The following is a 23,234-nucleotide window of genomic DNA, read 5'->3' on the forward strand; positions in this document are numbered from 1 at the left end:
ATGCGAAACTATCTCTGACTCGATACAAAGGCAGGGCCCATGGGGAGGGCCCAGGAGCGGGAGGGAGACTTCTCACCGAATACCCCTTATATTTTGTTATTTTAAAATTTTGAACCATGTTAATATCCTCGTGCTTGTTCTAGAAATTTAGAAAATGAGAAAAAGTCTATTTTAAACAGTCAAAACCCCAGGAAATACCCAGAAGTGACATCATATAGGGAAGAGAGACTCTCCAACCTATTTTAGGCAGCTCTGCTTGTAATTCCACAGAATCATCTAACAGACCGTCTTCTGAAGTTTGGCTCCTGAGGGGCGTGTACGTTTCCAGCGTTGCTTCTTTGTTCTGGGTTCACAAGTGGATTCTAATGTTATGTCTGTGGGCGCCTAGTTTTTATTCTTTTTCTTTAGAATTTTTAACATGCGGCTTGATTGAAATAATTGTGTGTATACATATATTCCATGCAGTCATTTCTGCCTGAAAGCACAGGGCTAACTGCCTCGTTTTATGGAGTTTGCTGGTGCCAAGCATTAGCTCACTGTCTAGGGAAAGGAAGCTACTACGGAGAAAATGACCCGTCCTGGCTGCTTGGAAGAGAAGCAGGCCCCGTCTGATTTGGTTGTGTCTGTGGCTAGTGGAAAGCAGCCTGCACCTGGACCTTGGCAACCTTTGTTGGCTTGGAGACAGTGTTCCGAGCAAGCCTTCGCCCAACTTTTCCACTTTCTAAAACCCAGTTTCCTTGCAAGCTAGTTAAGTGGCTATGAGGACACCGTTAGATTTTCAACTATGCCTGTCCTCTTGGGAGGCTGGGTCGGGAAGCCAGATGAGCTGGGAAGAGGAGGCCCCGCACAGCAGGAAGGTGACGGGCACTAGGAAGCGGCTTCTCAGTAGAAAGTGTACACATGTGCTCGCTTGCAAGGGCTCGGGCAGTTCTTCCCATAGATGCAAAGGCAGCCATCCTGAAGGAGAGGTGGGACACAGAAAGAGCCAAGAAAGCAGTTATGTTGAAGAAAACTTGATTTTCCAGAAAGAAGCGTTCTTTTTGTACCACATGCTGAGGAATCATAGTTGGCCTTCAAGTCTTGTAAAACGTAAATCCGTTTAAATCTAAATGTGTCTGTACTGTGGTTAAGACTGACTTCCTGGAAGGCTGTCCACATGGATCCAAAACAAATCTTAAGTGGTACTTGTGGTCCAAAAAGGGGAGGAAAATCTGCAGAGACATGCTTCACGGCTGCAGGCAAGGTTGCATGCGTTCAATTTTTAGTTCTTAAAACCGGGGCCCCAAAACTAGTCTAGGGGGATAGAAATCAAAGAGTAGTTGTTGCCTGGTGGGGAATGGGGGATGAGGGTTGATTGGAAAAAGGCCTAAGGGGACTTCCAGGATTATGGAAATACTCGTTTTGATGGAAGTGTTGATTACAAGGGTGTAAACATTTGTCAAAATTTATTAAACTCTACACTGAAGATCTGTGCATTCTATTGTATGTCATTATACCTCAACTTAAAAATGTAAAAACAAACAAACCCTAGTCCTGTTATTTGGTATTGTAGAATAAACTTTGATCAGGATATTCAAGTAATTATGTTCTAGTACCAACTCTGCCCCTCCTTGATATGTGGATGTGGGGAAAGTAATCTGACTTCTAACCTGTCACCTTTTCTACCAAATGAGGTCCCAGCAATTAGGATGCTTGGTTTTCTCAACTGTGATGTAGGATTTCTCATAAAAATCCTTAATTGGGTCAATAATGCAAAGAGAAATTTTCTCCAGGAACCTGAGTGCATTGATGCTTTGAGATACATATGGCCTCAGTCATGTTGGTGACAAGAGAGATGGAAATAATTCTTGTCGTAGCTAGTAACTTGGGTTCTGAATTTGGGTGTGGATTTTTTGTCCCTTATACAAGTGAGCCAGCAGGAGGTAGAAACCAGCTTTTAGCACTAAGCATGTTCAGTACTGTGTTTCAATCTCCAAATTCAACAAAGTGTCTTAAGAGGAAAAAGGCAAAGACAGAGAGTCACTCCCAGTGGGGACCCAGGCTGCCAAATGTTGGTCTCAAGCACATGTTCCCTGAACTTGGGCTTGGCTCCAAGAGGAGAAGAGCTCACAATGGAAACAGTGATGGCTATTTGCTCAGGCAGCCGAGAGAATGAAAAGCGCATTGAAACCCAGCAATGTCTCCATGGGGAGAGGTACGGTGGGCCCCTTCGTGGTGAAACCAACCTGTCAACAGAGCAGGATAACAGAGCCCATTCCCAGCATCTTCCTTCAGTTCAACAAGACCTTTCTGTGCAACCTCTGGAGATCTCTGAGAAGTTCTGCTGCGGGCTCCCAAAGCTTTGTTCAACAATTGGTGCACGCTCAATCCAGTTCACCCTGTCTTGGTTGAATTAGATTCTGTTAATTGAGACAAAAGAGCTCCTCTCGAGGTATATTCCCTCATCGCCGCCAAGATTTCACCCGATTCCTTTTTTGTTGCTATGACCGTGGACTATTTTGACCTCCAGTGAGTACCTTTTCAGCTGGTATTTCCTTTTTCTTTTTTTTATATAATTTTTTTAAAATTTCAAATAATCTCTAAGACCAACACGGGACTCGAACTCACAACCCTGGGATCAAGAGTCCCATGCTCCACCGACTGAGCCAGTCAGGTGCCCCTTAGCTGATATTTTCATGCCACACTTTTTGTTCTTCCGTTTATCCAGCGCCATTGTGAACACCCTTCTGTCTTAGCCCGTCTGTAACTGCCAGGCAGAGAAACCAGCTGGCAGCGGGAGAATCTAGGCTTCGGGGCGACAGAGTGGCAGCACGGTCTCAACCAGGCTCCGGACGACAGGGCCCACTCACCTGTGCTGACACGGGCCGACCAGACGGTGTCTCCCACCTCTTGGCGTCCTTCACAAAAGATGAAGGCCCACATGGGTTAGTATGTTGTTTGCATATGCTTTGAAGGAATTCTGTTCTAAAATAAAGGATGGTGCAGAAACTGTGGTGCAGGGGTTGCAAACCCAAGTATTTCCAGGAGTAGAAAACTTAAAGTAGGTGGAGTGAACTGAGAAGCGTATTCCTTGTCCAGTGAAGAGCCATTATTTTGTTCCAACTGATTGTCGTCAGATCTTAAGAATTTTTTCAGGAGAAGCAGGAAAGTTGGATTGTTACATACATGTCTGGGGGCCACGTAGAGACCCAGGCCTTCAGTGCGTATCCTCTGGTCTAGCAGAACAAGGATGGATTTTGGCCATTGGCCTGAGTCAGAACTCTGGGTCCAGGATGTACTGGTGGTGTGATCTCGGATAGGTCAATACATTCGCAGAGTGTCCATGTCCTCACTTTTGAAATGAGGGCACCACTCCCACAGCTGGAGGGTCACAGGGAGACGATGAGATCATGGACAACACGGGTGTGGGGAGGGCGGCCTGCCTGGCACACAGGGAACGCCAGCCTTGGTATTTCAGCTCATAAGTGACCCTTCAGTTTGCTGATCCTGATTCCCAGGGCGTTTGCTAATCAACACGAGAGACTGTCCCTAGGAGAAGCCTACTGGGCCAGTGTTTGGGGAGCCTCCTGCTGCATACCAGCCATTGGCACGTTCGCTTGCCTGCGCCATCCCCACATCTGGAAGCCACAGCCCATCTCCAGCTGTGCAGGGGGCAACGAATCACACCCGTTGATCACAGAGGCCTATGTAGATCCTCCCACCTAACTCCTGTGGCTTTGCCTCCCTGATGTCAACCACCAGGATTGGTGTTTTCCTCCCTAAGGAAATAAAGATGAAAAGGGGAACTAAATGCACTTTTTAAAGTGTTCTAACCTTTGGTCCAATGAAGATTTTTAGTGAAGGGTCTTTTGAGATTAAGAAAATTGTTACAGCCTGGGCGCCTGGGCAGCTCAGTCGGTTAAGTGTCCGACTCTTGATTTCGGCTCAGGTCGTGATCTCAGGGTTGTGAGATGGAGCCCCACATTAGGACTCCGCACTGGGTCTGGAGTCTGCCTAAGATTCTCCCTCTCTCTCTCCCCTCCAGTCACTCTCTAAAAAAAAAGAAAGAAAGAAAGAAAGAAAGAAAGAAAAAATTGATACAGCTTCCTTCTAATTCTTGGAGATCCTCAGGCCACCTTTGGGACTGGTGCCTGGGTGCCCAAAACTGCCCCATGCCCTCCATGTGGCCACAGTGTGTTTCAGCCACTGCAAACAGTTAAGATGCATTCCCACTTAAGTAGGCTCTCAGCCCCAGGTCGACCAGTCCTATGCCTTCTGAACACCATCACTATGCCAGGCATTATGCTATGTACCCGAGGTTCAGGGATAGGGGACGGTCCTCTCGTTGCTCCTTGTCTGATAGGGAAGGCAGGCAAGTGCCTTCACAGTGCAACAGCACAGTGTGAGGGTGGCTCAGATCGAGGTCAAACACCCCAACTGGGACAGGGGCGCGGGAAGATCTCACAGACCCAGGTTTGCTTGAGCAAAGAGGCAAAGGCAGAAGGAAGGATTACGGGTTAGCGAGCAAAGAGAAATCGTGTATGTGCGGGACAGTTTGAGAGGATATTTGGGCCCAAATCACCATATACACAGGCCAGAGAAGAGAGCAGGGCACGGGAGCCTGGCAGAGTATGAGGGGCTAGAGAGGAACTTGGGCAAGTCAGGGAGGACTTTGTACATCCCAAGAAGTTTTTTCCTGATGACTCCTCCATTCAGGGACTAAGAGAAAAAGGTGTTGGGCTGGAAAATGCATTTTAGCAGGATTGCTCTCCCCTGTGGCAGGGAGGCTGGAACAGCAGGGGTGGTGGCGGAGAGATCACAGTTGGGGGGTTACTGGAGTAATTCAAAGAGAAATGATGAGGCCCAGACAATGCTGGTGTTAGGAGCCATAGGAGGGGACCAGCAAGGCTGATGGGCTGGTTGCAGGTAGGGGATGAGGAGGAGGTAGTAATGAGGATGCTCCCAGGTCACTGCTGGGTGACAGGACGGAATGTGGCGCCATGTATCAGGAAAGGGGACTCGGGGAGAGGAGCTGCAGGCCAGGGACACAGGGCTCAGTTTCAGAATTTAGGATTTCTGTGCTAGCTTGGGATAAGGACTGGGGCGGGAGTGGGGGGAGGCGGTATTTCCAGGGGCTGATTTGGGGGTCAGGAGAGATGGGCTGCAGATAGAGATTTGGGGGGGCATCTATTTCTAGTAAGTCCTTGAGGACTTGAGTCGGTAAAATCATCCAGAGGGAACGTGGGTGGAATGAGAAGAGAAGGGGGGCGTGGATGGAGCCCTGGAGGGCATGGAGAGCTTAGGAGCAAGTAGAGAAGCACAGGAAAAGTGTGTGGCTGGGAGGCCAGAGGGAAGACGGGAGCTTCAAGGGAGTAATCTAAAGGTTAGACTATACTAGAAAAGAGAGACAAGGAAGGCAGGAACTAAGAAGCTTGTTCCCTGCCTCCTCCCCCACGGGGGGACAAGGTTATTTTTGGCATCCTCAGCAAGTGCAGGGCCAGAGAACAAGGAGCCAGCCTCTCCTGGGCGGAGGAAAGAAAGGGAATTGAGAAACGGAGGTACCTGTATGTTCTTTGGGAAGGACCCAGTCTCTGTTCTTGCAGATGTAACTTAGAAACAAAAAGGAAATAGTTCACACACAATAAAAGGAATAACACCCACCATACAGTTAACAGTAAACATTTTGTTGTATTTGCTTCTTGTTTTTATTTTCTGGAGAAATAAAACAGGACTAGTTGTGTTTGAAACCCCACATTTACCACCACCACCACTCCCCTCCCGTGCCTCCTTGATACTATTCCCCTCCCTCTGTTAGGTAGTCACCATCCTCAATGACATGGTTTATACTTTTTTTTTTAAAGATTTTATTTATTTATTTGACAGAGAGAGAGAGATAGCGAGAGCAGGAACACAAGCAGGAGGAATGGGAGAGGGAGAAGCAGGCTTCCCGCCGAGCAGGGAGCTCAATGTGGAGCTCGATCCCAGGACCCTGGGATCGTGACCTGAGCCGAAGGCAGACACTTAAGGACTGAGCCACCCAGGCACCCCGGTTTATACTTTTAATACATAAGTTTGTATCCTTAAGCAATACATACGATTATTTAGCATGGTTTTACATTTTTTAAATATATATTTTTTTAAGTAAACTACACCCAATGTGGGGCTCGAACTCACGATCCCGAGATTGAGAGTCGCACGCTCCACCGACTGAGCCAGCCAGGAGCCCCCCATGTTTTTAAATTTTAAATGATAACATGCTGAATATATTTCTGCATCTTGCTTTTTTCCTTCCTCAGCACCATTTTGGAGATTTATTTATGTTACCATACATAGCTCTAGTGCATTCTTTTAAACTGCTGTATAGTATTCCATTATAGGAATATACCACGTTACCCCTCCAATCTCCTGTTGGTGAACATTTAGCTGGTTTCCAATTTTTTGCTTAGGCAAACAAGGGTGCAGTGATCATTCTTCGATATGTCTCTTGTACATGGGTGGGGATATTTCTAGGATATGTACCTAGACATGGAATTTACTAGGTCATGGGTTATCTGCCTTTTTAATTTTACTGGATATTGTGAAATTGCTTTCCAATGTGATGGTACCAGTTTACACTCACAGAAGCAGTTTATAATAATTCCAGATATTTCACATCTTCCCTACCATTTTTTTTTTAAAGATTTTATTTATTTATTTATTTATTTGACAGAGAGACACAGCAAGAGAGGGAACACAAGCAGGGGGAGTGGGAGAGGGAGAAGCAGGCTTCCCGCTGAGCAGGGAGCCCAATGCGGGGCTCGATCCCAGGACCCTGGGATCATGACCTGAGCCGAAGGCAGACGCCTAAGGACTGAGCCATCCAGGCGCCCCTTCCCTACCATTTTTAAATGTTACAACTTAATTTGGCCAATTTGATGAATGTGAAAGGGTATCCCATATCCTTTGCATTTTCACAGGGCCATCAACCATATAGTGTAAGATTGTATCTTTTAGTGTAGAGCTTGTGCACTGAGCAAATCTAGAGGGCACTATTCACACTGTATTCTGAAAAGCACACTCTGGAGTTGGTGCAATGTGCAACATATACAGAGGCCTTGAGTAATGTTAAGAATTTTCTGTTCTCCTTTGTCCATTGTTCTGTTGGGCTGTTATATCTTAATAATTGGAAGAGTTCTTTATTTATTCTGGATATGAATTCTTTAATTTATATCTGTTGTGGGTGCCTGGGTGGCTCAGCCAGTTAAACATCTGCCTTCGGCACAGATCATGATCCCAGAGTCCCAGGATAGAGTCCACATCAGGCTCCCCGCTCAGCGGGGAGTTTGCTTCTCCCTCTGACCCTCCTCCCCCATTCTCTCTCTCTCTCTCTCAAATAAATAAAATCTTTTTAAAAAATGTGTATCAGGGCACCTGGGTGGCTCAGTCGTTAAGCGTCTGCCTTCGGCTCAGGTCATGATCCCAGGGTCCTGGGATCGAGCCCTGCATCGGGCTCCCTGCTCCATGGGAAGACTCTTCTCCCTCTCCCACTCCCCCTGCTTGTGTTCCCTCTCTCGCTGTGTCTCTGTCAAATAAATAAAATCTTTAAAAAAAAATTTTAATTTATCAATTTTTTTTCCTTTTTGTATTTTTTTCAAGAATTTATTTGATAGAGAACGAGAAAGAGAAAGCATGGGAGGCGGGGGGGGAGGGGCAGAGGGGCAGAGGGAGAGGGAGAAGCAGACTTCCCTCTGAGCAGGGAGCCCCACATGAGGCTCGATGCCAGGACCCTGGGATCATGACCTGAGCCAAAGACAGATGCTTAAAATGGACTGAACCACCCAGGCACCCCTATTGTATTTTTGTATCTTGTCTAAGAACTCCCTACCTATTCCAAGGTCAAAGATACTCTAAATTTCTAGATATTTTTTAAAGGTTTTGCTTTTCCACATTTAGATCTTTAGCTTGAAGTTATTTTATGCATGTTATAATATGGGGATCTATTTTTTTTAATATTAAGTAATCTCCATACCCAACATGGAGCTTGAACTGACAACCCCGAGATTAAGAGTCACACACTCTTCCGACTAGATCCAGCCAGATGCCCCAGGATCTGTTTTTTCCATATAGAATCCAATTATAGAATCAGAGGTTAACTAGTTTCATCATTTCCCTTTTGATTTTCATGGTATCACTGTTATATTTTAAACATTGGTCTGTTTCTGGGTTTCTGTTGTGTTTCCTAGTTTGTCTATCTCTATGCCATATGGTGCAGTCTTAATTACTTAACTACTGCTAAGATAAGTCTCCCCAGCTTGTTTTTCTTAGCACTTCTTGGTTATTCTTGGCCTTTTGCTCTTCTAGCTGGATGTAGCATCAGTTGTTGGATTCCACAAAACAAAACAAAATAAAAAAAACTGGTTGGGATTTTTATTAGAATTAATCTGGGGCAATATGCAGCTTTTCAATATTGGGTGTTCTCATCCTCGAATATGGTGTATTAGTGTATCTCTCCTTTTATTTAGGCCTTCTTTCATGTCCTTCAATAATGGTTCATTTTCTCCATGAAGGTCTTGCATATCATATTTAAATTTATTCCTATGCACTTACAGATTTTTGCTCCTATTGAGATCTTTTTTCCTATTATATTCCCTAATTGGTTACAGCTGGTATGTAGAAACAACATCCATATTTGTAACTCCTCTGGTATCCAGCAACCGTGCTGAACTTTATTAGTGTTCTAAGTTTTACAGATTCTCTTGGATTTTTCTGTGTAGACTATCGCTGTCTATATATAAGAACAATTTAGTCTTCCTGTCTCATTTTTATGCCTTTCATTTACTTTCCCTCTCTTACTGTATTGGCTTTGTGCCAGGACACCATTGAGTAGAAGCAGTGATAAACTTTTTTTAACAGCTTTAGTTGAGGATACTAAGATAGAGTTCACATACCACAAAGTTCACCCTTCAGCCTTCACAGTACCATTTATATTTGTTGACTGGTCCATTGTCCTACTGATTTGTCATGCCACCTATGACATATGTTTTATATACAGATCTACTTCTGGGTTCTGTTCCATTAGTGTATTTGTCTATCCCAATATCAGCACCACACTGCCTTATTTATCAGAGCTTTAAATAATATTTGCTCTAGATTTTTTATGAATTCTCTTTATCAAGTCAAAGAAGTGCCCTTCTTAATTTGCTAAGAGGTTTTCAAAAAGTTATGAATGGGTTTTATTTCAGGTGTTTTTTCTTCAGTTTTTCTCCTTTAATTATTAATTTTGTATATTTTTATTAGTAGACATAATGATGGACTATATGACCCATTCTTGAGCTAAGTTCTACCAGGTCATGATTGATTGATTTGAGAAAGAGTGGGTGAGAGAGAACGCACAAGACAGGTTAGGGTCTGGGACACCTGGGGGGCTCAATCGGTTAAGGGTCTGCCTTCAGCTCAGGTCATGATTCCAGGATCGTGGGATCGAGTCCCACATCCGGCTTCCCTGCTCAGTGGGGACCGGGGACCCTGCTTCTCCCTCTGCCTCCCGCTCCCTCTGCTTGTGCTCTCTCTTCCTTTCTCTCTCTGACAAAAAATAAAATCTTTTAAAACAAAGGTTTAAAAAGAAAAAACAAAAGAGGGGGTAGGGTCAGAGAGAGCAGCGGACTCCCCGCTGAGCGGAGAGCCTGATGCGGGTCTCTATCCCACAACTCCAGGATCATGACCTGAGCCGAAGGCAGATGCTTAACCTACTGAGCCACCCAGGGGCCCTGGTCATGACTGTTTCAGTACACTGCTAAATTTTATTTACTGGTATTTTATTTAAGATTTTTCTGTGTTGATAAGGGAGATCAATCTGTCATTTTTCTCTTATGAAGTTTTGGCATTGGGATTTTCAGTGTCAAAATGTATTTGTAATTATTCCCTTTTTCTAATCTCTGAAAGTGTAAAAAGGGTTAAGGATTCCTTACCTAGTTTGATAAAATTCATCTGTAAAATCTTGCTACTGTCTTTTAAGGACTAGAATTGGGGGAAACTAGATGCTTTTTTTTTTTTTTTAACTTTTCAATCCTTCGTTCAGATGCTACATTTTAAGGGCAAGATTGACAAATCCATTTTTGTTGGAATTACAAATAAGGCTGCTTTCCTCAATAGTTTTTTTTATGGATAACGGATACTCCCTCTTCTGTTCCAAGATAGTTTCTAATATCACTTTGTAATTATTTGCTTATGTGTAGGTAAGCAAATAATACTGTAAACATCTGGAGGACAGGGTAATGTTTTATTCCTGTTTGTGCCTCAGTGTCCAGTAGTGTGAAAACACTGTAAATAGAAAAAACAGACATCATAACATGATCTCACACCGCCAACTGTCTTTCCTCTTAAATCTCAAGTTTGGTGTCTCAGCTGTCAGTTGGTAGCGATGTAGCTATGAGAATTACACTGTCTATATCTCATGAGGGTCTTTTTGAATCATAGTAATATATATAAATCATCTGACATCCAACGAGTGTTTGATAAAAACTATAAGTTTATTTTTTAATTAAGAAAAATTTTTTAAGTAATCTCTATGCCCAGCATGGGGCTCAAACTCAGCGACCCGGAGGAGATCGAGTTGCATGCTCTACCAACTGAGCCAGCCAGACACCCCTATAAATTAGTTTTAAAAGGGAAAAAAACCCAAAAACCACAGCTGGCTTCGGTAACCCTTGCTTTTTTTTTTTCCTTCCCTCTACTATTTCTGTTCAGTTTCATTTGTGGGTTTGTGGTTGTAAACAGAAACAGATCAAAATGCCTTTGGAAAGCTATCCCTTCCCCATTTCTCTATAATCCTATTCTGTTTATACTGTTAAGGAGGGTTTTAACCATTCCTTCCCACCAGTCCCTGCCTCAGGCTGGAAGGGTGAGGGGCTATCTGGTAATTCAAGTGAAGCCAGAGCCCTCTAGGGAACTTTTAACATTGTCCTCAGAAGGAATGCTCTTCCACTGGATTTGCTAAAGCTGATGGGACCACTGTGCCATCACATGAGAGGAATCTGCCTGAGAATGAAGTCAACACAGAGGGAAACAAAACCAAGAGGAAAGAGTTTTGATGTTATCATTTGACCTCTAGTTCGAGCTGTCTGAAGCCAGTGAACTTTCTTTCCCTGTACAGTAACTCAAATAAAAAACTCATGAAAATTGCCTCTTTAGAGCTTAAGCCAGTTTGAGTTGGGTGTATGTCACCACAAACAAGATTCCCTTCAACACAGAACTTGTTCCTTCCCTTTCCCTTGCTCACTCAGGGGTCAGCTTGTATCTGCTTCTAGTTCAAAACTACCAGCAAAGAGACCGCAGACTCTATTGGGTCAGGTTTGGGAAAGACGAACACAATGCTTAATGACAAATGATTCCTCCGGTCCCAACTGGGAAGCTGACCTCAGTAGACAGCTTTGACGGGTTGCTTCTGTAATTTGGGGAAGACAGAGCTAAAGATCTTTTGTTTCTTCCCCAGTAGAGAGTTTTAAGGCAGTCATTTTAACTACATGTTCCTAGATCGTGGGATGATACCTAGTTTCTTTATCCTGATTATTTACATAGGGCTCTAGCATCCAACACAGGCTATCCAAGAAGATTTGGGAAAGTTAACTAAGCTTTCCTCTTAGATGCATTTGTGTTCTGGCAAGCCTACATATTTACACTCATTTGTGAGAAATCATGAAACTCGTGGGCATGGGAAAATCTAACTGTGATTTCTAGGGAGAGGGCTTGGAGAGCAGCCCCATGAAGAGTGCAGGGGCATGTAAGAGGCCGTGTGTGTACAATTACCATCCCAACACTGTATGTAGTGGTGAAAGGCTGCAAATAACCCAAATGCCATTAATAGGGGCCTAGGAACTAGGTAAGTAATAATGACATTCACACAACGCAGTACCATTTAGCTGTAAAAAGGAACGAAAAGGCTCCCTATAAACTGATACAGAAAGGTCAGCAGGATATACTGTTAAATGAAAAAAAAGCAACACACATAAATATATATAATGTTTTGTAGAAAAAACAACAAGGAAATGACATATTTATATTTAACTATACTTCCAAAAATAAATACCGGAAAGAAACAAGATACTAGTTAAAGTAGTTTCCCGCAAGGCGGAAGGTTAGGGAGTCAGGAAACAATAGTGGGAGGACCTCTCAAGGTCTCCCTTTTTAAAATCTTTTATCTGAACCATGTGGATATATTAACCATCAAAACAAAAGCCCCTCTTAGGACACAGATCACTGCTTCTTGTCCCAGGCTGTGCAGCCAGGGGCCCCACAAACCCTCCTGCTGGCCTAGCAGACGCCGAGCCACTGCTCTGACCTTTCTGCCAGCAAGTAAATAAAGGACATGGTCACACCGCAATGCCTTTATAAGAGGAAGTTTTATTGTTAATTATTTACCTTAATACTTTCAGAAAGAGGAACAGATTAGCTCAGTCCAACATGATTGGCAGTTGGCAAAATCTAGTGAAGCAAGTGTCTGATTGCTAAGGATTTAATTTGGGTGCTTTTAATACTTAGCCATCTTTAACACTTCAAACATAATCCAGAAGAAATGCATCACCTCCCTCCCTTTCACTTTAATACCCCAACTACCTCACTTTAATATGGAAATATCTTCATGAAATAATGATCCTCAGAGAACAAGTGCCCTGGGGAGTACAGCCATGAGGGCAGTGCACAGGAAGGAAAACTCAGAATAAAACTCTGTATGATAATTTACTAACCTAAGGAAACAAAACCTCCCAATATATTAAGAAATAAATCCAGTTACAAACGCACTAATTAGGTCTATGTGAAGAGGTCTGGGAACGGAAAACGGCCGGCTATTTACAAGATACACAAGCGGGAATGGTGCACCTAGCCCAGCGCTGGCCCTCAGAAGCCAAAAGTGTTCTCTCCACTGTAGGCCACATACAAGAATCCATCTTCATCTTTTTCCTTCTCGTAAAGCTGTCCCATAGTTAGGCTTGAAAGAAAAGAAAAAACAACATTGAGAATTGGGTTTGGTCACTGAGTCCAGGTGTTCAAAGAAAGCTGATCTGAGGATAAGGGACGTGACTGCTTGAACCAGCTACTCTGCCATTCTGTGGGTGGTGGATCATGAAAATGAAAGTAATTCCAATCTCCGCACTGCTGTGTACCAACAATCCTGAGTTACAGAAGGGAAATGGAGCCATGAAAGATTAAGATAAATTAGACCTCTGGCGATCAGTAAGTAAGACTAAAATCAAAGCTCCATCCTCCTGCCCCGAGGCAAGGCCATTTGCCGCACCCTCACACCAAATTATTCTTTCAGAAGCCAGGGCTAGCTCCCTGAGTGGGCTTGCCTGGTCAGTACCTGTTTCTTTCTGGAGGCCAAGTGCAAGAGAAAAAAACCTAAGCAAAATTAAGAGCCTAAGAGGCCCATCCCTGTGTGGGTGGAGGACCAAGGTAAAGAAGACTACATGGGGCTTGCTTCTCCTACAGGCTTATGTGAAGGTTTATAATCTGTACCTAACATGATAAATGTAAGTGGGTTCAATCTTGTGGAAGCTCCCCCACCAAAAACTCTGTGCCCCAGCAATCGGTATCCGTGCCATCAAAGAAAAGTTATTTTCCTCACATGTAATGCAAAAAGCTCTCAGATTGTATCTGGGATCCAAAGAAACCCTGCCCAATGCTCCTAAGAACCCTCCAGAAATAGACACTGCTCAAACTAAATGTGTGTGGGTGGGAAAGCTGGTTTTCCCTACGCCGTAAGGCAGACTGCAGTACAGGAGACCTAATCTAGTTTTCTGCCGTGGATCTGAGCTGTACGGGCTCCAGAGTTAAGCCTAGTACCATGGGCACCCCGGGCGAGCTCTGGCCATGTGACTGTACGAGAGGGGCAGGAGGTACAGACGTGGCCTAAACATCAGTGTGACCCCGCCTGTGGAGTCAACGAGAGCCAGCCGAAGACAGCAGAGGTCACTAGCTGCGCAGGCCACAACCGATGCTTACATGCAGGACTCAGTACAACAAGGGCCATCGGGCGACAGAGGGGCCCAGGGCCTCAAGCAGGTGCAACCGGGCCTGGCCCACTCTGCCAGCGTTCTCCCAGCGCACCACGTGGGACCTCCATGTGACAGGGATAGGGGCCACATGTGTAAAGGGGTGTTTCCCTTTCCTCTTCTTCCTGTCCACCTGCCGGCTTGGCCCAGTGGGCGGCGTGGGCCCAAGAGAATTCTTAACAACATGGGGGTGGATGAGTACGAATACAAATGACCTGTCATCAGCATCTGGTACGTAACACAGTGCTCCCGAGCTCTAACCTGGAATGTGTAACGTAAGGACTCGTGCTATTTCTGCTATGAGAGACACGTCCTGCAGTTTGTCCAGGACCGTAGCCGCTGGCTACAGGCAGCGTGTGAAATGAGGCTCATCTGAGCTGGGATGTGTTTTTTGTTTTTTGTTTTTTTAAAGATTTTATTTATTTATTTGTGTAAGAGAGAATGAGAGACAGCGCGAGAGGGGGGAGGGTCAGAGGGAGAAGCAGACTCCCCGCTGAGCTGGGAGCCCGATGTGGGACTCGATCCTGGGACTCCAGGATCATGACCTGAGCCGAAGGCAGTCGCTTAACCAAGTGAGCCACCCAGGCGCCCTAAACTGGGATGTGTTTTAAGTGTGAAACACACACAAGATTTCAAGCCTGCTATGTAATAAAGGATGTAAAAATCTCAATTTCTATTACATATTGAAATGACATTTTGGATATGCTGGATACATAAAATATATTACTAAAATTCATTTCACCTGTTTCCTTTTTAATGTACTAGAACATTTTAAATTACAAATGTGGCTTGAGTGCCATTTCTCAACAGCACTGCCCTGGAGCATGTGAAGACCTGAGGGGCGGTGGGTTGAGGGAGGAACCCCCGCATGAGACCCCTAGAGCGGTGGGTCTCAACCTCAGCTATACAACAGAATCACAAGGGAGCTTTACAACATCTCCAGGCTCAAGCCCCACCCCAGGCCAATTAAATCAGAATCTCTGGAGGTAGGATCCAGGCATCAGTTTGTTTTAAAATGCCCAGAATGATTCCAGATGCAACTAGGTGGAGAAACAGTCTCTCTGCCAGAGGGAGACAGGTGCTTGTCTTTTCAATGCATTTTCTTTTTTCTTATTTTAAATAGGCAAAGTGGGGCTTGAACTCAGGACGCTGAGATCAAGATTTGCAGACTCTACTGACTAAGCCAGCCAGGCAACCCCATCTGTCTTGTTTGTTTGTTTGAGATGCTTATCTTTAAGAGCCATGTGATTAGGAAGTGGGTGAGGAGCCAGCAACTAGCCAAAGGGCCTGACACGCAGCTGCATCTCTCAAGAAGACCTCTACCCCCTCGGCTGGGAATACCCCGAGGAATCGCGTTTGCCTCGGGATGAGGCGGCAGGAAGAACATGTACAGCGACTGCACAACTCTTAGCCCCACTTCGTCCACTTGTCCAGGATGACCTTGATGAGGGCCTGTCCTACCATCTCCTCACGACCCTTACCAGAGGGATTTAGAGGCAGAAGTAAAAGGCACTGTGCAATTCAAAGGCAGCCACCCCTTGATACCAATGTCATGGCTGGTTCCATCTGATACACTAAATGCCCTCCGTTCCTAACAAGTGAGAAGGCCCAGTGCAAATACTCCAAATCCCACTGCTGGAATTAGAAATACGTGAGGAGGGGTGCCTGAGTGGCTCAGTTAGTTGAGCGTCTTACTCTTGGTTTCAGCTCAGGCTGTGAAGCCCCATGTCAGGCTCTGTGCTCACTGGGGAGTCTGCTTCAGATTCTCTCTCCCTCTCTCTCAAATAAATAAATAAAATCTTAAAAAAAAAAAAGAAAAATACTTGAGGAGCTACATAAGCACTGGTGGCCCACCCCAGCCCTGGCCTGCAGTGAACAACGGCCATTGGAGCCCCCGCTACCTAAAGCAGGCTGAGACTCTGCGAGCGGAGGCCCGTCATGTGGCTCTCAATCCTGTCTTTAGACTGCATTGTCTTTTATTTATTTTTTTTTAAGATTTTATTTATTTGAGAGAGAGAAAGAGAGAGAGAGCATGAGAGGGGGGAGGGTCAGAGGGAGAAGCAGACCCCCCGCCGAGCAGGGAGCCCGATGTGGGACCCGATCCCGGGACTCCAGGATCATGACCTGAGCTGAAGGCAGTCGCTCAACCAACTAAGCCACCCAGGCGCCCCTGCATTGTCTTTTAAGTAAAACCTAGGTTTATAAATCTGTTTAACCAGTGCCCCAGCAGCTATAGAGGGTGATCATAAAACTCCTAATTATAATAACACTTATGTGCCAAGCACTGTTTTAAGTGTGTTTATATTCATTCTTTTTATCCTCACGGCAGTCTTCTGAGGCAACATAACCTCACAAGGATCACAACCCACAGCTTATGGATAACAATAAAAGTGAGGCACTAATAACAGTGAGACACGGAGCAGTTAAATGATTCACTCCAGATCACAAAGCTAGGACACATGCTTAGCACTAAGCCTTGCCGCCTCCAAGTGAATACTGTCCTACTGCCCTAACGTCAGCATCTCGTAACTTCTGCACAGATCTCCCCAAGAACAGTGCTTGTAGGGGCGCCTGGGGGGCTCAGTCATTAAGCATCTGCCTTCGGCTCAGGTCATGGTCCCAGGGTCCTGGGATCGAGCCCCGCATCGGGCTCCCTGCTCAGTGGGAAGCCTGCTTCTCCCTCTCCCACTCCCCCTGCTTGTGTTCCCTCTTTTGCTGTGTCTCTCCCTGTCAGATAAATAAAAATCTTTAAAAAATTTTTTTAAATAATTTAAAAACTTAAAAAAAAACTGCTTGTCACTCACGCACACGCATGCACACACATCCGAAATCACTTGCACGTCTGGTCCCAATGCCTCTGTGGATTCAGAAGGTCAGAGTGGGGCTTGAGATTCTACATTTGTAACAGATGCCCAAGGAAGGCTGCCACCAGCCTCCGTGTCACAGGGCTCTTTCCCTCACATCCTGTAATGTGACAACCGGCTGGTTGTGCTATGACTGTGAGTCCTCTCGCTGTTCTCCTTTTCTGTCTCGCAGCCTCGTGTGGAAACTTGACTCAGTTGGCAGCAGCACTGGGTCCTTACACTGAGGACAGCCCTTGGGCAGGAACTTGGAAAGTGACAATACTCAAGGCTGGGAGCCGAACACTCACTTTCATTCAGCAGCCTGTGACCGAATGCCCGATTCTGAGTGTCACAGAGTGCCACGAAAGAAGACTGAGACATGTGTACAGTATGATTTCAAAATAGCTCTTACAGGGATCAGGCCACATACAGACCAAGTCCGAATAATTTGGTCTGGAGCAAAAAAGAGCTGGCCACAAACACGGTTTACACTCTTAAGTCCCATTAAAGAGTTAAATGCAAGTGCAGGGGGAAAAAACGCAACCCTAGTCAGCGGGCTGGCCTGTCAGTTCAGGACAAGTTCCACAAGCCTCTGAGAAGAGGTCACAGAGGCCCAAGCCACACGGCACTGGGCAGGCCGCAGCTGGGATGCCCGAGGATCCTCATGCACACTGGCGCCTCTTGTATGCGCCTGTGAGGCTAAGCGGCACAGGCCTGCTGGATGGCCTGACAACTTGTGGGCGACACTGCACCTCCAAGGCTTCCCGCCCAAGTTACTGGCTGAGGAAGACACCCAGGGATGACCTCCAGACCCTGATACTAAAGCACACCGCTGTGGCATCAGCTAAGACATGCACTCATTCCCAGAAGGGTGCAAGAAATGGGAAAAGACAATGGCAGATTCAAGCCACAGAGCCAATCCAACATGTGGTGGAACCCTGACGTACTGAATCTAGTGAACCTAAACTGACTGCTAAAACTCTGTCACTCACCCCTCCATTCAGTGTCACCCAGATTCAGACAAACCAGCCAATAATAACAGCACCTTTCAGAAGGGTCCACATCCAGGAATGGCTGTGCTGCTGAGGGCGAACATTGGCTTTAAGCTACTCGAGAGCGCATACACTGGGGGGAGGCCAGCCTAGAACTGTGTGGGTGCCTAATCCCTGCGGAACCTTCCCGTGGTCCCCAACCAAGGTCAGGTCGTGAAGGCTGTGGGCTCCAGCCTGACTCATGAATTGGCTGGACTGACAGGCACACACCTGGTCACCCATCTGCTATGGAGCCCACATGCTTCCAATGGACCTGGATTTCTCTCTTTCCCAGCAGGGAGGACGGAGAGCTAAGGTGGGAGGACAATGGCCACCGCTGCGGACCTTGGAAAGGCAACCACCTCAAAGTGAAAGGTATTGTAGCCATGAAGGCTCCCGACATTCTAAAAAATAACAAAATTTACTGGCTATTCCTTTTGTCAGATTCTTCTCTGATATAAATAAACCCTATTCCATTACTGCTGGAATAAACCCTTGAAGAGGTATTTACCTAGAAATGATCAAAAGTGCTTAATTTAAGCACATTTCTAAATAAAGGATGGACTGTAAGATCTCACAACTTCCTCTTATTTAGTATCTCTTTAAAATCAAAGAAGCAACTAAGCACCACAATCTTAACACCGGTTTCCAAATGTAACATTCCCAAATTATCACATCTTAGAGATACTTTATTTATTAATATACTACTGTTTCTATTTTAAATGGGAATTAACAAGACTCGTCTGTGTTCTAAACAAAGACTAAAAGATGGATACCGCTGCCAGGTCTGGGCTCCCCTCTAATGCCATTACTGGGAAGCTTGTACACTGATATTCTTTCTCGAGCTCTGTCTGCACCAAGGCACAATTCTTTTGTTTTTGGCCTGACTCTAGATGCAGGAACCCAGGCAGAGAATTCAACTTTCCAATGCTAAATGGGAAAAGGAAGTTGAGATCCTACCCCCTCTGCCCTGCTTTAAAAAAAAAAAATAGAACTCAGAAAAAATTTAGGAAGTAAAACTCTCAGGGACTTGCCTTGGTCTCTATTTCTAGAATCAGTATTTAATACTCACTACTCTAAACAATCACATTTTTACATGATGATCGTTTGTGTTCCAGAACACTCCCAAAGTTCCACTGCAAGGCAAGAAAAAATGAAGTCACTTCTGCGCAGCCTCCCACCTCGCACGTGACCCTCTCACAGCTCTGTCTGTTATGGGATGGGCGAGGGCACCTGCAGGCTTGGGTTCACCCTTTCCCAACTCCGATCCCCCTAGCGACTCTCTGAAGGCTGCAAGCACTGGTGGAAGGTTAAGGGAGGCCCTGCACTTCCCTAAGGGGGCTGGCAGGAGCTGAGGAAGAGGCTGCGGCTCAAGTGCCTTGGGGAGATGGATGGCAGGGCTGAGTCACACACCAGCTTTCAGGGGAGACCCTGAGGCAGTTCTGTGTGTGCTGCCGTCAGGTGATCAGCATTTGCATAAAGCCCAATGATGTCGCACACAACTTTTGTTTTAGAAACAATTTTTCTTAATAAAACCAAACTGCTGCATTAAGTGTAGGACAGAAAGCCATTAACTGGGGCCAAAGGAGCTTCCTCAGAGGAGAGGAAGCCTGGTTAGTGATTCTTGAAAATCCTGACTTGGGTCACTGGTGTCGCGTGCTTTAGGGCAGATTCTTACCAGATTGCAAAGGCAAATGGGAGTGAGAGAAAAAAGGAAGCAGCCTCTGCTGCCCTGAGAATCACTTTTCATTTCCAATTCGATTTATATATCAGGGATAATGGAGGGAGGGGGCAGTTGCTAATCTACAGCCATTTTAATTGCTAGATTAACATGGAGCCATCAGAGTAACAATGTCTCCAGAAGCCGGCTCATTTCCTCTAAGAAATATCAGAGGCTCAGAATTGATAAAATAAATTCAATGCCACAGGTCCTAGTCGCCTACTCCCTCCACTAAGAAGCCACCTCCAGGAAGGAGGACAGGGTCACCGAGACTCTGCAGAAGCTGCAGGTGGAATGAGTGAAGATTTAACTCCCCACCACCTTAAGAGAAGCTGAGTGTGACCACAGACACCCAGGATTTCCTACCCCAATGAAAAGTGCACCCAACACCATGATGCCTAGAGGCCCGGGAAGGGAAGCTAGAAGAGCCCCAACAGGCAGCAAGACTGCCTCTGCCAACACCCCAGCTTCTTGAACTACAGCTGTAGGAGACCAACAGCACCCAGCAGCCAGGCCCAGGCCTATCTCCTCAGGCAGAACTTTTCACTTCTCCCCTAACCTGCTTCTCTGCCAAACACAGGAAACGGAGGTGATGGAGATTGGGAAAGCGAAAATTAGACCAAAAAATAGCCAGAGCTCTCTACCTTTCAAAGGAAAAGGACTGGAATTTGGCTTACACCTTTTCTGGAGCTTTCAAGGATTTTCAAAAGGAACGTATTTTGGCCACAATGGGCTAGTTCCCAGAATTTCTGAAAGCCTTAGGTTTTAGAAGTACTACTTTTGGGGGGTAACAAATGAGACTTAGTTTGGGTCTCCAAGATGAAATGTAGCCAGGAACTCACATTCAGGGGAGAGAGAGACTAGCATCTGGCTCAGGGGCTAGTACTTAACCAGTAATGACAAAGGACTGACCAGGAATTTAGAAGAAGGAGCCAGTTCGTTTTTTTTCCACCGGGGACTAAAGCTGGGCTGTCAAATACACAGAAGAAGGGAACTGTAATGCCCCTGCCTTGAGATTCAGGCCCCAAGGTATCCCAAAGAATGCTTCCAGGCAGCACAACAGCTAGAGCAACAGGGGCAATTCCTCTGACAGTCGGAGCAGGTGGTACCAGGGAGGAGTAAGTCTGTAAAGAGACCTCAGAGCCTTTTGCTGGACAACAGCCATTTCAGCATACCTGAGGATCAGGCAGCTACAGACTTGCACAGTGGCACAGAACTAAGTTTGGAGAGCAAGCAGCAGGGTGATTAACTGAACCTGAGCCTCAGCAGGGCCCACAAGCTCCCAGTAGAGAATGACAGGACTTATTTCATGGGTCATTTGAAGAAAACCTCATTTTAGGCTTCAGTTCTACTGATGGCTTAAACCTAAGTAAATCCTCAGCTGTTTTAAAGGATTTATGAGGGTCTGAGGCTAGATTTCAATTTTTTTTTTTTTTTTAAATCCAACCTTGTTCTATCTTCTTGATCCAAAGTACATTCCCATGTACCACGGCCCTTTCGTATTTTCCTTGAGTTCCTCAGGTCAGGGAGCACAAAATCCAGATTTCCAGTCAGGACCCCTAAAGAGTTTCCTAACCTCCAAAATGTAGAGTTCTGTGCACAGCCGAGCAGATGGCCAGTGCCAGGAAGCGCCTCTCACCTGGACTGTGGGACTGTCTTGTCCACGAACAGGAAGATTGCCTTTTCGGAAGGAAGCTGGATCCTTTTCCTGATGATCCACATGAACTGAGCCACAGTGATGTCAGAGGGAACCAGATACTTCCGCTTGTCGATGTCAACGATCTGAGAGCCCGAGACTTTTTCCACAATCACCTAGGAAGGCAAAGAGAGATCAAGACTGGATTTCTAACATGAGGCTCTGGCCTTGCATTGTTCTAGCCCTGGACTGTCAGGGTGCCGATGAACAGCACGTGGGCACCGAGGTGGGTGGGAAACTGCACAACACTGGAAAATATGCCCTGATTTAAGGAACCACAAACTCTTAACTCTGGAGGTTAAGAACTGACATAAATGTATGACACAGAAACAACGTCCTTTCCTGTGGTTACGTTTATCATCCTGGATCTCAGCAAGCATACGAGAAACACAGCTCCTCCTACAAAGCTTTTCAACATTTTGTCTGGGTAGACCTGAGAATATCTGCTGAGGGTTTCGTCTACCGCCAATTCCTCCAGGACCCCGGAATGGACCCGCCTTCACACTACAGGGGAAATAAGATCCCAAGGACCACAGGAAACAGGAAATGATGGACGAACAGGAATGAGTGGCAATCCCAGCCGGCCAAGAACCAAGCTCCTCATTTGGCCTGTTGCTTCTCCCTGAACTAGGTTTCAAATACGTCCCTCCTGACCCCTCCTCAAAGGAATTGTTCAAAGAGCTACAATGACAGGCATGGATGTCCTTTAAAAATCAGTAAGGATTATAGAAACTTTATCCCCTACCGTGAAAGAAATGATAAGATCATATTTATTACTGATTAAGGAGAAACCACAAGAAAAGGGGTTCTCAGAGGCTTCTCAGATTTTTTTGGTCAGGAAAGGATGACAGGGTCAGGGTGAGGAAAGGGAGCTAGAAGTCAAGTAAAGATAGAGACTCAAAGATGAGTGTCCTGAGACTAAAGTACCACTTCTAAGACCAAAGTGACAGTCTCCCTCCACCGCTGTTCCCAAAAGTGGCAGTGACCTGTTGCCCTGTCCTAGAACATCTTTCCTTACATAATTGGCGAGGGAGCCCAGAGGCTGCAGACAGCTCGCTGGCCTAGATCGGGAGATTCAGCACTGAGGCACCCTGAACAGCACCGGCTCTAGCCCCTCACGCCACGGCCCCGGAAGGCCCTTAACCCAGTCTGGCCTCTCTGCTACCGTAACTGGGACTGGAACCTCAACTTGTCAACTGTTGAATGGCTCGAGGCCCTATCACGAGTCCTAGACGACGGGGTGACAGCGAGCTGAGGGGGCGGGGAGTGCACTCACCGGAACCCGATCGGGATATTTCGCTCGGATCTTCGCGGATTCCACGCATCTGTGTTCTGTGGGAGACACAGACCCGGCTGACGGTCGTGCCTGCCCGGCCCCCGGTTCCGGGGACTCCAGCCCACCTCCCCCGGCGACCTGCGCACGCCCCGGGCCCTTGTTCCGGCGTCTCAGCGGCCTCGGCCCTCGACCCCTGCCTCCCGGCAGAAGGGCGAAGGGCGGCACAAGGGTCCGTGGGCACCCGCCCGGGGCTCCGGGGCCTCAGCGACCCAAGGCCTGAGCGCGGCATCCGCCCCGCCCGGCCCAGCCCAGGGCGGCCCGGGTGGGGGAGGGGGCCCACCCGCCGCCCCGACCCCCACCACCCGGCCTCTGACGGATCCCTTACCCAACGAGTGGTCCTCCTTGAACATCCACTTCATGGCGGCGGCGGGGAAGGGACGCAGCCGGCTCTCGGAGCCGCGGAGCTCAGCGAACCAACCACAACAACAACGACGGCAGCAGCGGCGGCGGCGGCGACTACACGGCAGGCGGGACTTCCGGCTGCCGGAGCCTAGCAACCGGCCGGGGGCGGGGCTTCCGGCGCCATTCGCCGGGGCGCAGGGCCAGGGGGCGGGGCAGGAGACGCCGCCGTGAGGGGCTGCGGAGGGGAAGTGGGGGTGATG

At 46.6% G+C, this 23,234-nt stretch overlaps 2 protein-coding genes across 5 annotated transcripts in view; one reads left to right on the forward strand and one right to left on the reverse strand.

Annotated features, from left to right (window-relative positions):
- The window catches only part of ADAT1 (adenosine deaminase tRNA specific 1), a 51,694-nt gene extending 30,471 nt beyond the window's left edge, over positions 1–21,223 (forward strand). For 3 of the 4 annotated variants that reach the window (XM_027617147.1, XM_027617148.1, XM_027617151.1), the window contains 2 exons: positions 18,179–18,255; positions 18,999–21,223. In XM_027617147.1, the coding sequence (XP_027472948.1) occupies positions 18,179–18,255; positions 18,999–19,072 (151 nt within the window). In that variant the 3' untranslated portion in view covers positions 19,073–21,223. Of the gene's footprint in view, positions 1–17,042; positions 18,256–18,998 lie in introns of those variants that run through there. The other variant, XR_003524015.1, reaches the window with a different exon arrangement.
- On the reverse strand, positions 12,338–23,135 carry GABARAPL2 (GABA type A receptor associated protein like 2). The gene is made up of 4 exons (XM_027617155.1): positions 22,958–23,135; positions 22,573–22,628; positions 21,240–21,412; positions 12,338–12,943 (listed from the first exon to the last, which is right to left on the reverse strand). Exons 1-4 carry the CDS (start codon positions 22,989–22,991, stop codon positions 12,853–12,855), a joined length of 354 nt encoding a protein of 117 aa, XP_027472956.1. The 5' UTR covers positions 22,992–23,135; the 3' UTR covers positions 12,338–12,852.
- Positions 23,136–23,234: the final 99 nt, after the last annotated feature.

The sequence above is a fragment of the Zalophus californianus genome, chromosome 17, assembly GCF_009762305.2.
Source record: "Zalophus californianus isolate mZalCal1 chromosome 17, mZalCal1.pri.v2, whole genome shotgun sequence".
NCBI classification, from domain to species: Eukaryota; Metazoa; Chordata; class Mammalia; order Carnivora; family Otariidae; genus Zalophus; species Zalophus californianus.

What these genes read in the sequence shown, in the direction of transcription:
- GABARAPL2 (XM_027617155.1), bottom strand. Translation starts at nt 22,991, where the DNA reads ATGAAGTGGATGTTCAAGGAGGACCACTCGTTGG. An exon ending in CAAGGAGGACCACTCGTTGG is followed by an intron (nt 22,629 to 22,957) that starts GTAAGGGATCCG and finishes TGTCTCCCACAG; the next exon opens with AACACAGATGCGTGGAATCC. An exon ending in AAGACAGTCCCACAGTCCAG is followed by an intron (nt 12,944 to 21,239) that starts GTGAGAGGCGCT and finishes TTTTCTTTCAAG; the next exon opens with CCTAACTATGGGACAGCTTT.